The following is a 14618-nucleotide window of genomic DNA, read 5'->3' on the forward strand; positions in this document are numbered from 1 at the left end:
AACAGATACTTAGTTCAGACAGCGGTAAAAATGCGATAATATTTTTTGAATTATCCAAAAAAAGGTAAAAAATGAGGAAAAGAGAAGCAAAACCACTGGGTCATATAGAAAATAATAAAATGGTAGAAAGCTCACTGAAACAATGATTACATTAATCCAGACTTTCTCAACAGTGGCACCTTTGACATTTTGGGTTTGATAATTATTTGTTAGTGGTAGGCTGTCCTATGCATTGTAAGATACTTACCAGCATCTTTTGGCCTCTGTCCCCCAGATGCCAGTGGCATTCCCCCAGGTGCAACCAAAAATTTCTCCAGACACTGTCAAATGCCCCACGGAAGCAAAAACGGCTTTGAAAATCATTGGTATAGTCATCAAAATCCCAACAGGACTTTTGTAGAAAGTAACAAGATGACTCTAAAATTGATATGGGAATGCAAAGTGCCTCAAATAGCAAAGACAATCTTTTTTTTTTTTTTTAAGATTTTATTTATTTGAGAGAGAGAGCACAAGTGGGGTGAGGGGCACAGGGAGAAGCAGGCTCCCCGCTGTTCAGGGAGCCTGATGTGGGGCTCGATCTTGGGACTCTGGGAACGTGACCTGAGCCAACGGCGCTTAACTGACTGAGCCATTCAGGCGCTTCAGCAAAGACAATCTTGAAGAAGAGAAATTAGGTTGGTAAGTTGTGGTAAGTGTAAGTTCTTTCACTATCTGATTTCAAGATTTACTGTACAGGTACTGATAAGTCAAGTCAGTGCATTAGTCGCATAAAGAATGACAGACTAATGGAACAGAATAGCTCCCTCATATGCAACAGATCCACATACCTCACAAAGGCAAAGCTGAAATGACCTGGTCTTTTTAATAGAAGTGCTATGTCATTTGGCTATCCATAGGAAAAAATATCTATGTCTTGGTTCCATCTGACACTGGATTTAAATGTGAAATGTAAAGAAAATGTTAAGAAAACAGAGAAGAGCATCTTCATGATCTTGGGGTAGGCAAAGATTTCTTAAACAGGATACAGAAAAGGGCTAACCATAAAAAAAAAAAAGGAGGATAAATTGGATTACATTAGAATTAAGAAATTCTGTTCCTCAAAAGACAGCATTAAGACAGGGAAAGGACAACCCATAAAGGGAGGAAAGATGTTTACTATATACCCGACAAAACACTCAGATTGATAATATAAGATTTTTCATAAATCATTAAGAAGACAACCCAGCAAAAACATGGAAAAGGACTTGAGCAGACATATCAAAAAAAAAGGATGTCCAAATGGCTAATCAACATATGAAAAAAGACACTCAACTTCAGTCAGGAAAATGCAATTTAAAACCTTAATAAAATATCATTACACACCCACCAGAAGGCCCGAGCTGAAAAAAAGAAAAAAAAAAAAAAAAGAAAATACTAGGTATTAGCAAGGAAGTGAAGCAACAAGAACTCTCATCAATGCTGGTAGGACTGTAAATTGGTACAACTACTTTGGAAAACTCTTTGGCAGGATCTATGATTCTAAAGGTAAACATACGCATGCTCTATGACCTAGTAATTCCACTTTGATAAATACCCAACAGAAATGCATACACAAATATACCAAAAGGTGTGTTCAAGAATACACTATCCACAGCTGCCCCTGAACAGAAAGCACCTGAATGCCCATCTCCAGTAGAATGGATAAATTGTGGTATATTCTCTCAATGGAGTATTATACAGATGAAGACTTACCACAATTGGAGATCTTCAAAAGAATAGGTTATAGACTCAGAAATATATAAACCAGCTTTTTGTAAGGAAGAAAGTATACCAAATTGCTACTCTGACACGACTATAAAAGGCAATCATATACCTTTATGGGATGGCCATGAAATCACACTTGTGTGACAATATGTCAATTACAAAAGGAATTGTTTAGACTTAGGAATCCCAGATTCTAGCCCTATAAAATGCAACCCTGATTATACTTAAAGTGGTGCTGCAAAGTTTGATGTTTCTATAACTGATGGCACCAGGGGCATTCTGGCCCACTGGGATGAGGCACTCAGAAAGAGCGGATTCTCTGGCTGAGTAGAAAAAACCGCCCAGAGTTCAACTGCGGCAGACAGTGACTGAATAAACATAAGCCTGAATAACCAGTTCTTGATTGCTGATGGCCAACCACACCTTTCCTAGCTCAGTATACCCAGACTGTGGTCACGGAAAGCAGTCACTGGAGAGGCAAGGGAAGAGATCTGCAATCACAGTACATGGGTGAGCCCGTCCCCCCCACAGCCTCTCCCCGGCCTCCCCTTCTCTCTCTGCCTCGTCACAGGAACGGGCTAGGGACCATCCCTAGGCCTTGGTGTATAGATGGTGAAGACAAATGGGGCAATTTGCACAGGATAAGGTGCTATACCTTACAGACACTTAAAGGATAAGATAGTAGATCACAAGGCACTTACTATATTATACAATCAAGAAGTGAACAAGGGAGAAAAAAAGAAGTACAAAAGACATTTGGAAAAAGAATGAACTTCAACAGTGCAGTGTTCATGGAGGGAGGAGGATTTGTGTTGGAGTTCGGGGAATACATGTTTAGGGCTATGCAGGAAAGCTGCTCAAGGTAAAACAGCTGTTACAAGCAAAGGCCAGGAGGAAGAGAAGTCAAAGCATCTTATAAATGTAGAGACAAGATAGAGATGCCATCACAGCAAGTGAGCCACACTTCACCCAGGGCTGACATTCTCATCATTAGGCCTTTGCACTTGCTGTTCCACCGTATTTCCTCATGACTTGCTCTCTCATTGCTTTTAGGGCTTTGCTCAAACATGAATTCTGAGTGAGCCTTCTCTGATCACTCCTGTTTAAAACTGTAATCCATTCTCCCTCTTCCCCACCCTGGCACTCCCTATCTCCTCTCCAAGACTGTAAAGTTTTCCTCCATAGCACTTAGCACCATCCATCAAACCAGATTATCTACCTGTTTATTTGTCTCTCTCCTCTCACTAGAATATAGGCTCTAGAAGAGTGATAATTGACAGGTTTGTTTATTGCTTCCGGCACACAGCAGGTATTCAATAAATGCCTGTTGAGTCAACAGCCATATTCTAAGGTCTGGTTCTCTCGTTGGTAGAGCTTTAATATCAGCTATGCCTGAACTGGATTCTGGGTAAAAACTGCCATCCTCTTCTTCTCTTGGGGTGCTTCCTACAGGTAGCTGACATCATCCTTTATAGGAGGATCTTGTTAGATTCATTCTTAAGGGGCAATCACAGCTCTAGATTATGGCTAGGCTACTTTTAGGTTGTTTCTAGGACAGGGACAGAATAAGAACCCAGAGGTGACTACCTGGATTTAAGTCCTCGCTCTACACCTGGCTGTGTGAGTTCCATGAATTTCAATTTCTTCAATATAACATAAACTTGGTACATAAGACTTTTCTCCAGAAGTTCTAACTCTGAATAACCAGCATATGGATAAAAAGACTGGGTTTAGATTCCAAAGACAAGAGTTCAGACATATGAATTGCCAATACACATTTTTCAAGAGAAGGAAGAGAATTAATATTTGTTGAAAAAAACTTCACTAAGTGCCAGGCATATACTAGATATTTTATGTACATAAAAATTCCTCATCCACCAGCTGAATAACACAAAGCTCAGAGAGGTGAAGTGATGCCTCGTCACACAGCAAGCGATATCAGACCTGGAATTCACCTCAAGCCCGTGGGACTCCAAAGGCTGTGTGCACACTTTCCACTATACCAGAGGCTCCCCCAGTCTGCTTATCAGAATTAAGAGGGAACAATGTAAGCACAGATTCCTGGGCCCCACAACAGAGCTAATGAATCAGAATCTATATTGGGGTGGGGGGAATGGTAGGTTCGTTTGTGAATTTTAAGTTTGCAAGGTCAGTCTGATAACCAGCCAGGCATGTGACTCCCACACTGTACACATTCTACACAAACTCTGTCTTCTGAAAAATAAGAACCAGGTGATGAAAGGAGTACTTGCTCAGGATCCATCTGGCAGTAGTATGCAGAGTGTGCTGGAGGACTACCGCCTGGGGTTAAAGTGAATGGTTTAGGGGCGCCTGGGTGGCTCAGTCGTTAAGCGTCCACCATTGGTTCAGGTCATGATCCCAGGGTCCTGGGATCGAGCCCCACATCGGGCTCCCTGCTCAGCAGGAAGCCTGCTTCTCCCTCTCCCACTCCCCCTGCTTGTGTTCTCTCTGACAAATAGATAAAATCTTAAAAAAAAAAAAAATAAAGTGGCTGGTTTATTTGTGCACCTCTCCAACCGAACAGTATACTTTTCTAGTCTTACAGCTTTACTTGTGACTTTTCCCAGCATCTGGTACAGTGTCTGCCAAGCACTGTTTGTTTAATAAATGAGTAAAAGAAGCTGGATAAACATTAAACCTCCAGTATACCTGAAATTTTGTAGCTTCCTACTTGTTCTTTTTTCTACCTCAAATGTTTCCTTAGCACATACTATGTGCCATGCAGTGTGCTTAGGTCTTGACAAGGAAAGGGCGCCTGGGTGGCTCAGTTATTAAGCGTCCGCCTTCGGCTCACGTCATGATCCCAGGGTCCTGGGATCGAGCCCCGCATCGGGCTCCCTGCTCGGCGGGAAGCCTGCTTCTCCCTCTCCCGCTCCCCCTGCTTGTGTTCCCTCTCTCGCTGTGTCTCTCTCTGTCAAATAAATAAATAAAATCTTAAAAAAAAAAAGTTAAAAACAAACAAACGAAGTTAACTGGAGGGTCTAGCCCTATAAGGAAGGAGTATACAACAGAATACTAAGGAGTATACAAAATAGAGGTGGAGGAGGGGAATCAAGGAGACGTCCCATAAATCCTTCCTGAAATTACTTTAGGCTCATTTCATTTACAGCTGTCCTCTACAGAGTATTTGTGAAACCGTGCTTTGTACTACACTAATAATACATGCCTATACCTTCTACTAGACAAGAAGTTTTTTGGTAGGCAGTACATTCTAGAAAAGTGGTTCTTAGCTTAGAGAAGGGTGTACATCAAGAATATACACTCCTTTCCCTCACCATCGGGGTAGTGTCAAAGGAGGCCTAGTGGACAGTTAGGACTTTTGCTCCTGTCCTATGATAATGAGGCCACCCTTAGTGTGATACCAAGTAGGGAGCTGGGACTCTCACTTCTACTGGGAAGTAATGAGGAGCCCTTCCCCTTGGGTGTCAAAGGAGGCTGAAGGAGGAGTCTGGACTTCTACCTACACTTGGTTCTCCTGCCAGAGTGGTGTCAGAGAAAGCCAGCTAAAACAGAAGGCTCAGGTAAGATCCAGAGTGTCAGAACATAATGCAAAAATGTCCAATCAAAAATCATTCATCATACCAAGAACCAGGAAGATCTCAAACTAAAAGAAAAAAGACAATCAATACATCAAACACTGAGATCGCAGAGATGTGAGAATTATCTGAGAAAGTTATCAAAGCACCCATGATTAAAAGGAGCAATTATGAACTTGCTTGAGGCAAATGAAAGAATAGAAAGCCTCAGCAAAGAAACAGGAGATATGAAGAAAAAAATGGAAATTTTAGAACTGAAAAATTCGATAACAAATAAAAAGGTCAGTAGATGAGCTCAAAGGCAGAATGGAGAGGACAGAGGAAAGAATCTATGAGCTGCAAAACTGAATAACAGAAATTACCTAATCTGAACAACTGAAAGAAAATAGACTGAAAAGAGCCTCAGGGACCCATAGGACTGTAACAAAAGAGCTAAGAGTTTCAGAAGAAAAGGAAAAAAAGGGTGGGTCTGAAAAAGTACTCAAAGAAATAATGGCTGAAAATCCCCCAATCTGGCAAGAAATATAAATTTATATACTCAAGAAGCTCAGTGACCCCCAAACAGGATAAACCCAAAGAAATTTGCACCAATTATAATGATATCATAATTAAATTTCTGAAAACGAATGAAGAAAAAATCTTGAAAGCAGCTAGAGAAAAATGATACCTTGCTTATAGGGAAAAACAATTAGAATGAAAATGAATTTCTCATCAGAAGCCATGTATGCCAGAAGGAAGTGGCATAGGAACTTTCAGGTGCTGGGGGGGTGGTGGGAAGAACTGTTAAGACAGAATCCTACACCCAGCAAAAATGTTCATCAGGAATGAAGTGGAAATCGAGACATTTTCAGATAAAGGAAACTTAAGAGAATTTAACACCAGCAGGCCTGCTCTAAAAATATGGCTAAAGGAAATTCTTTAAACAGAAAGGACACATTAAAAAAAGGAATACTGGAATGTCAAGGAGGAAAAAAGAACATGGTAAGTTATGTATAAATACAATAGGCTTTTCTAATTCTTTTCAGTTTTCTAAATTGTATTTGACAGTTGAAGCAAAAATTATATCACTGTCTGATTTGGATCTAAATGTATATGTAGAAAAAATATTTAAGACTATTACCTTATAAATAGGGGAGGGTAAGGAGACATAAAGGGAAGTAAGGTTGTTATACTTCATTAGTAGTGGTAAAGATAAATTATGTACAAATAATGTAATACCTAGAAGAATCATTAAAATGGTTCCAAAGAGATACATTCAGAAACACTATACATAAATAAAATGGAATTCTAAAAAATGTTCAAGTAACTTATAAGAAAGCTGGAAAAAAAAATAGAAAAACAAAAACAGAACAAACAGATAACAAAAAATAAAATGGAAGATTAAGCTCTACATATCAATAATTATATTAAACATAGAAGGTCTAAGTATACCAATGAAAAAATAGAAATTTTCAGAGTGGATTACAAAATATGACCTAACTCGGGCACCTGGGTGGCTCAGTCAGTTAAGTGTCTGCTTTCGGCTCAGGTCATGATCCCAGGGTCCTAGGATCGAGTCCCGCATCGGGCTCCTTAATCAGAGAGGAGTCTGCTTCTCCTTCTGCCTGCCGCTCCCCCTGCTTGTGCTCTCTCTCTCTCTCTCTCAAATAAATAAATAAAATCCTTTAAAAAAAAATGACCTAACTCTATGCTGTCTACAAGAAACTCACTTCAAATATACTGATATAGGTAGGTTAAAAGTAAAAGGACAGACAGAAGATAGTATCATGCAAACATTAATCAAACGCAAGCAAGAGTGACTATATTAACATGAGATAGATTTCAGAGCAAAGAAAATTACCAGAGATAGAAAAGGACATTTAATAACCATTAAAAGGGTAAACCCATCAAGAAGACATAGCAATACTAAATGGATTATGTCAAGACACAAATCCTAAATACAAAACAACCACAAAATGTGTGAAGCAAAAATGCATTAAAACTGAAAAGAGAAATATGGGTGATCACCACAAGTATAGGTGGTGACTTCAACATTCTTCTCTCAACAATGGGTAAAACAAGTAGAAAATCAGCAAGGACAACAGAAGGACTCAACAACACCATCAACCAACAGGATCTAATCAACATTTAAAGAACACTCCAACCCACAACAGAAGAATACCCTTTCAGATGCCCACAGAACATATACCAAGATAAATCATATCCTGGGCCATGACACAGAGAATACAGTACCTTCCCCAACCACAATGGAATCAAACTAGAAATCTCCAAACAGCTGGAAACTAAGCAATACATTTCTAAATAATCCATGGATCAAAGAGGAAATCTCAAGGAAAATTTTAAAAGATACATAGAAATGAATGAAAGTATAATACAATGTATCAAAATTTGTGGGACACAGCTACAGCCATGCTGAGAGGAAAATTTATAGTAGTTAATATGTATGTTAGAAAAGGGGAAAGGTCTCAAATCAATAATCCCAACTCCCACCTTAAGAACCTAGAAAAAGAGGAGCAAAATAAAACCAAAGCAAGCAGAAGGAAGGAAATACAGAGTAGAAATCAATGAGATTGAAAACAGAAAATAGAGAAAAATCAATGAAACAAAGCACTGGTTCTTTGAAAAGATCAATAAAATCAACAAACTTCTAGCAAGACTGATGAGGCTGAAAGACAGACAGATATCAAAGGATAATACAGGAATACCACAAATAACTTCACACACATATAGTTTACAACTTAGATGAAATGGTGAGTTCCTCAAAAACTACTACAGCTCAAGTAATACAAAAAGATTATTTGACCAGCCTTATAACTTTTAAGAACATTGAATTTGTCATTTAAAAACTCAAAAAAGAAAAAGAAAACAAATCCCCAGGCCCTGATGGTTTCACTGGGAACTTCTACCAACCATTTAAGGAATTAACACCAATTCTACACAGTCTTCTAGAAAAAGGAAGAAATCTTTTCAATCTATTTTATGAAGCTAGCATTACCCTGATACCAAAACCCAACAAAGACAATATGTAAATTTAAAAAAACCTACAGACCAATTTCCTTCATGAACATAGATGCAAAAATCCTAAACAAAATATTATAAAATATAATTTGGCAGCATGGAAAAAGAATTATACACCATGACAAAGTAGAGTTTATGCTAGGGATGGAAGGTCGACTCAATATTTGAAAATCAATCAGTGTAATTAATAGGCTAAAGAAGAAAAATCACTTGATTGTGTCATCTCATCTTTCAGACTTCTAAATGTTGAAGTGTTGAGGACTCAGTCATTGGGCCTCTCTTCTTTCCTTTTATTTACTTATTTGAGAGAGAGAGAGAGTACACACGCAAACGTGCATGAGCTGAGGAGGGGCAGAGGAGGAGGGAGAAGCAGGCTCCCTGCGGAGCAGGAAGCCCGATGTGGTGGTGGGGGGACTCGATCCCAGGACTCGGGGATTTTTACGACCTGAGCCTGAGGCAGACGCTTAACTGACTGAGCCACCCAGGCACCCCAACCTCTCTTCTTTCTACACCTATTCCCCCTTATGACTCCCACATTTATATCTCTAACTCTATCAGATCTCTTCTTTGAACTCCACACCCATAAATCCAACTGCTTATGAGAGAAGCTCTACCTGGATAAGGCATTTCCACCTGGACATGTACAAATCTAAACTCTTGCTTTTACTCCCCAAGCCAGCTCTTTCTGCAATTCAGTAAATGCAAACTCCCATTTTTATGGTTGCTTAGGCTGAAATCTAAGCAGCCACACAGACTCATCTTTGTTTTACAGATCTAATTTGTCAGCAAATCCTGTTCTACCTCTAAAAGACAGAATCCTCAGAATCCGACCCTCTCTCACCACCTCCACCCTGGTCTGAGTCATCCTTTCACCTGGGTTATTACAATAGCTGCTCAACTGCTCTTCCTGCTTCTACCCATGCAGCCTTGCTGTTCTCTGCTTAACAGCCACAATGCTCCTCTTTTGCTCAAAAGCAGTGAGCGAACTCTCATTTCATTCAGAGTATTATCCAAAATCCTTCCTATTGCTTACAAGTCCCCACGTGATATGGTCCATCTCATGTGGTCCCTGGCTACTTTTCTGAGCTCATTTCCAGCCTTTTGGTTCATATCATTCCAGCCTTACCATCCTTCTTGCTGTTCCTCAAAAATGCCAACAATGGTCGAACAATTGCACTTGGTTTTCCGTCTGCCTGGAACAACATTCCACCATACAGCAAGTGACTTGTTCTCTTGTTTCTTTCAGGGCTCTGATCAAATGTCACCCTATCAGTGAGGACTTTTCTGACCAGCATATATAATAGACTCCTATCCTCCCACAAATGCATTCCTCATCTTCCTTATCCTCCTTGATTTTTATTCAAGGTAGGTATCATTTTCTGACTTGTTTTATACTTGCATGTTTTTTTAGCCGATCTTCTCTTGTAGAAGGTAAGCTTCTGGGGACATAGATTCTTTTTGCTTAAAATAGTGCTTGAGACATAGTGCTCAAAAATTATTTGCCGAAAGAATCAGTGGCTCAGGAGTGAAGACTTTAGGATCAGACATCAGATAACCTTGATTTAACTCCTAGCTCTGTCATTTTCTATGTCCAAGTGATATTGGACAGATTACTCACCCATGTTTTACGTTTTCTCATCTTTCAAATAGTGATAATAATCCTCATCCCACAAAACTGTTGTGGGGATTAAATAAAACAAAGTATGTAATGTGCTTAGTACAAAGTGACTTGGTGTTAAGTGTTCAGTATATGACAGTGCTACTTAATATAGAAACATGGTCTAGATTTGGACTCAAAGGCCCTAGATTACAATTATGACTAGATATTGACTGTGTAATTTTAGGGCATTCACCTTTTTTATATTAATTCACGTAATCAGCTATGAATAAGGTGGCAGGATGAGGAAAATAGATAAGATGCAGTCTTTTCCCTTTAATCTTAGTTATGTGATCTTGGGTAGTTCGCCTAACTTCTCTGTCCCATTTCCTCATTTGCCAAATGAGAATAACATAATAACTGCCTTACAGCTTTGTCATGAGGATTAAATGCGTTACTATGTGAAAACAATGTCTAGCCCATAGCAATTGCTCCCTATGTTGGCTATGATTATGATGATTATGATGATTCTAGCCTGGAAGAGGATCGAAAGCATCTAAGCAAAGAACTACAATACGGTGCAGTGAGAGAAAGAAGTCATCAACTAGAATGTCTCTTAACTGGAGTTTGCCCATAACTGGTAAGTTCCACGATAATCAGGAAATTTTAAAACTGTTATATGTCTACAATAACCTAACTCCCTACTACCAACCCAATAGCAGTTGGAAAGACAAATGTCTCTGATTTGATAACTGGAATTTAAAACTTAAAAAAAAAATAGGTAAAGAGGTCACAGTCTCAAATAGTGTTTTAAAGGAGGTCAATGGAACCATTGACTTCCCTGCCCCCACCCTCAAAAAAGTTAACATATTGCTTAAATTTCAGAAACATTCAAATGGACCCCCCAGAGGGCAAGGACAGCATGTAATTCCCTGAACGAAGCAACCAAATTAAGGGCACAAAGGTGTGTTTTATGGCGGTGCTGTCACAGACTAAACGTCAGAACAGGACATTAAAGGGTGCTCCTTGAGGTTGAGTGGGAGCACACGAGGTGAGAAGGTGGGGGGGGGGAGGCGTCACCTCTGGAGAAAGAACAGCAAGAGCCAAGGCGTGAAAAGTGCACGTGAGTGGCTTGGCACAACCAAAGCTTTGGGGTGGGGGGTAGGTGGACAGCCAGAGAGCAGGACGTGTACGGAGAAGAGTGCGGCCTGGGGCTTACCAGATGCGGGAGAGAGTCCCCCCTCCCGTACCCTGTCCTGATCACTCAGCATCAGTGTCCCCTCGGGATTCCCCTCTAGGAGCTCCCGGTTGTTCGGTTACCTCTCGCTCCCACCACTCTTCCCTTACCTCGTCTTCCAGCCTTTCCCTCACTCTCCCGCCTCCTCCGCCCCGCCGGAAGTGACGTGTTAACTAGCGCGCCGTACAGCGCCAGAAAGGTTCTGCCAGAGCGGGAGAAAGGGTTCCGGTGAGTCTCACTGCGCCTGCGTGCGGGCGCGAGCGGTCAAAGCGCCTTCCGGAGGCCGCCGAACTGTTCTTTCCTCCCAGTCTGTCGCTTTCGAAGTGCCCTGAGCGAGGTTCAGGGAGGCCGCCGCCACTGGAGGGGCATTTTTTTGTGGCTCTGACGCCTCCCTGTGCGCGGCTACTCCGGCCCTTGCCCTTTGACCCTGCTTGCGGTGGGGTGAGAGGTCGGTGGCCATCTTGTGGCGGCGGCGCGGGCGGCTGTTACTGCGGAGACCCATCCCCTCCCCCTCCTTACCCCCTGGCAGTCTGTCAGTCAGTAAAGAGCCCCGCAGGCAGTCAGGTGAGGCCTCGGCCTCGTGCCGTCACTCTTCCCGCCGCACTGGGCGGCCCAGGCCGCTCCCTGCAGGGCCCCGCCGCCGCCACCATGTCCTCCTTCTCCGAGTCGGCGTTGGAGAAGAAGCTCTCGGAGCTGAGCAACTCTCAACAGAGCGTACAGACCCTGTCCCTGTGGCTCATCCACCACCGCAAGCACGCGGGACCCATCGTGTCTGTGTGGCACCGCGAGCTCCGCAAAGGTAAACACCCCCTGCGCAGCCCCTTGGGCCCTCCCCCGGATTGACCTCTCCCCAGCCCACTCCCGAGGCTCCTCTAGCGTCTTAGTTGAGGCTTGCTTTCCAAGCCTGAGCCTCTGATTACGCTTCTGAGGTTGGAGACAATGTTATCCCCATTTCTCGGAGAAGGAAACTGAGGCCCGGGAAGGTTTAAGATACTTGTCTGAAGTTCCCAGACTCCCAGTTCATCCAGCCCTTTTCCCCGCAGGCTACTCCTGACACTTGTGACGATTATTATCTCGACAGCCTTGTAGAGGGCACTGGCCCTAGACTGTTGTGTGCCAGGCGCTTTGCTGGGCATTTGGAATAAGAGCCAGAGGACTCTGGAGAAAGACTGCCTAGGTCGAGTCCTGGCTTAGCTACTTATTAGCTGAGTGATGTTGGGCTAGTTTCTTCATCTCTCTGTGCTTCTGTTTTCTCATCTGTAAAACGAGGACAAGGATGGCTGCCACTTACAGAGCCTTTATTCTATGCCAGTCACTATGCTAAGACTTTTACGAATATCCTCACTTAGTCCTCAGAACGGCTCTGTGAAGTGGGTACAGTTACCCCCATTATGGAGCCGTTAAGGGGCCGCACTACCTAGACCTTATCTCTCAGGCTCCTCTTCTCCATGCATCTTTTCTTGATTCTAGACCCTGCTCAGGATCTGACAGGCATTCATTGAGCTCAGCCTGTTATGTGCCAGGCACTGGGTTGGATGCTTGATAACATGTTGACTCCAGAGGCCATCTGCCTGGAATTTAAGCCTGATTTTGCCATTCACTGACCCCAGCAGCCTAGCCTCTCTGACCCTCAGTTTCCTTACCTATAAAATGGAGGTGATGAAAACTGATATTTACTGTGCCTTTAATTATGTGCCAGGTGCAGTACTGATATCTTTACATACATTGTCATTTTTTAAATTCTCAGAGTTCTCTGGAGTAGGAACTTTGCAGATGAGGAAAAACTGAGGCTCAAACAACTTGCTGTGGTAAGGAGTAAACAGGATAATCCAAATGAACATCTAGCATGGTGTCAAGCACAGTATAGGCATTTCATAAATAATGGTGAAATGTGACTACTGATTACTCAATGTGAAGCATGGTTTTTGCCTTCAAGTTGCTTACAGTCTGGTGGGGAAGGATAGGCACCTTCACAGCTGTTACCCTAATGATTCCATAGCAGAAAGCTGAGGAAATGGAGCTTAGAACAACTTTGGGCAGCCTCTGTGCAGTAGGCCCTTTATAGTATAGGAAGTAACTTTACATGTGTTTTCCACTATCTGTGAGATGGAGATCCCACCTAAGTGGTTAAGTGGTATTTTCAATTCCTTAGAACTCGTGAGGCTAGACTACATCAGACACCAAAATCCAAGATTCTTTCAGGAGACCCGGTTCTAGCCTTCGAGCAGACTCCCCTCTCCACAAATACATGCTGTACTGAGATAGGGGTCCCCTCTGGGCAGTTGGGGGCTAGAGCCTGGAGCCCCCAGATCCTCCTCCTTGTAACCTATTTGAGTTATGGAAAATAACAGTTTAGAGAGTGCATTCATCTGTGAAGCTCCTTTAACCCTAATCTCATGATCCTAATTTCATGGAATGTTATGTTTTAAGGAGACCAGCATTATTATCTCCCATATTATAGATGAGAATGTAAAGATGCGGAGAGATTGAGTGCTTTGTTTAGGGGCATGTAGCTGGAGCCCAGCGCCCTCTGATGCCAAAATTTGTGCTTTCAAGTACCCAGTGCCTCAGTGCCCTTTAATAAGTGAAGGTGAGCATCTGACTCCAACCAAACCTATAGCACTTTTGTTGATTAGAATTAGTCACTGTATCCCACCCCATCCCATAATAATTTAGCATTTATTTCATTCTTACTAGTTCTGTCTTTTTCACTAGATTTGTGTTTTGAGGGAGAAACTAGGGCTTCTTGTTTCTTTGTAATACCCATAGCATTTAGCATGGTGCCTTTTAACACAGTTTAAAAATAGGTTAGAAGTTCAATTGTGGTCTCCAACGTCATTTTCATGGTTGAGTAGAGGATCCAAACAGCACTACCTAATGCAGCTTTCTGTGAGATGTCTTATATCCATAATGCCCAGCAAGGTATGCCCTTGCCACATGCAGCTCTTGAGCACTTGAAATGTGTGACTAAGGAACTAAAGTTTTAAATAATTGTGCTAGTTACAATTCAAGTGTTCAATGGCCATATGTGGCTACTGGCTACCATATTGGATAGTGCCAAGGTAGAGGATGCTCTTCCAAGCATCAGGATACAGCTTCCTAATACCCAGGCTTCCTTCATGAATAGAGAATGCCCCCACACTGAAGTGGAAAAAGATTTTGTGCCCTTATGCTCAAATTGACTAGCCCCTTAGATTCTGGCCCACCCTGAGTCTTTAAAAGTAGACATTTCTATCTGTGGTCAAGTCATTTTCCCTAAGATGTTTACAGACTATCTCTGAGTCGCCTTCAAAATATTTACAGGGTTTAAAGAAATTATTATTATTATTTGCTTAAATACTACTTTTATTCTTAATGGGTTATTGTCTTTCCACCTTCTAGGAATAATTCTTAAATTTATCCCTTTGGGCTCTGTCCTAGGTAGAACTTCCCTTCTTTATGGAGAAGTTTGATGTAAAATGCTCTT

At 41.9% G+C, this 14618-nt stretch overlaps 2 protein-coding genes across 4 annotated transcripts in view; one reads left to right on the top strand and one right to left on the bottom strand.

Moving 5' to 3' along the window:
• Positions 1 to 11384, bottom strand: part of TTI1 (TELO2 interacting protein 1) — a 44883-nt gene extending 33499 nt beyond the window's left edge. For 2 of the 3 annotated variants that reach the window (XM_027621566.2, XM_027621569.2), the window contains exon 1: positions 11263 to 11304. The gene's annotated coding sequence lies outside the window, so the exon portion shown is untranslated. Of the gene's footprint in view, positions 1 to 11262 lie in introns of all 3 variants that reach the window. The other variant, XM_027621567.2, reaches the window with a different exon arrangement.
• Positions 11385 to 11438: 54 nt separating this feature from the next.
• The window catches only part of RPRD1B (regulation of nuclear pre-mRNA domain containing 1B), a 50209-nt gene continuing 47029 nt past the window's right edge, over positions 11439 to 14618 (top strand). Inside the window, exon 1 of the mRNA XM_027621570.2 lies at positions 11439 to 11951. Within this exon, the coding sequence (XP_027477371.1) occupies positions 11801 to 11951 (151 nt within the window). The 5' untranslated portion in view covers positions 11439 to 11800. The remainder of the gene's footprint in view (positions 11952 to 14618) is intronic.

This window comes from Zalophus californianus, chromosome 8, assembly GCF_009762305.2.
Source record: "Zalophus californianus isolate mZalCal1 chromosome 8, mZalCal1.pri.v2, whole genome shotgun sequence".
Lineage (NCBI taxonomy): Eukaryota > Metazoa > Chordata > Mammalia > Carnivora > Otariidae > Zalophus > Zalophus californianus.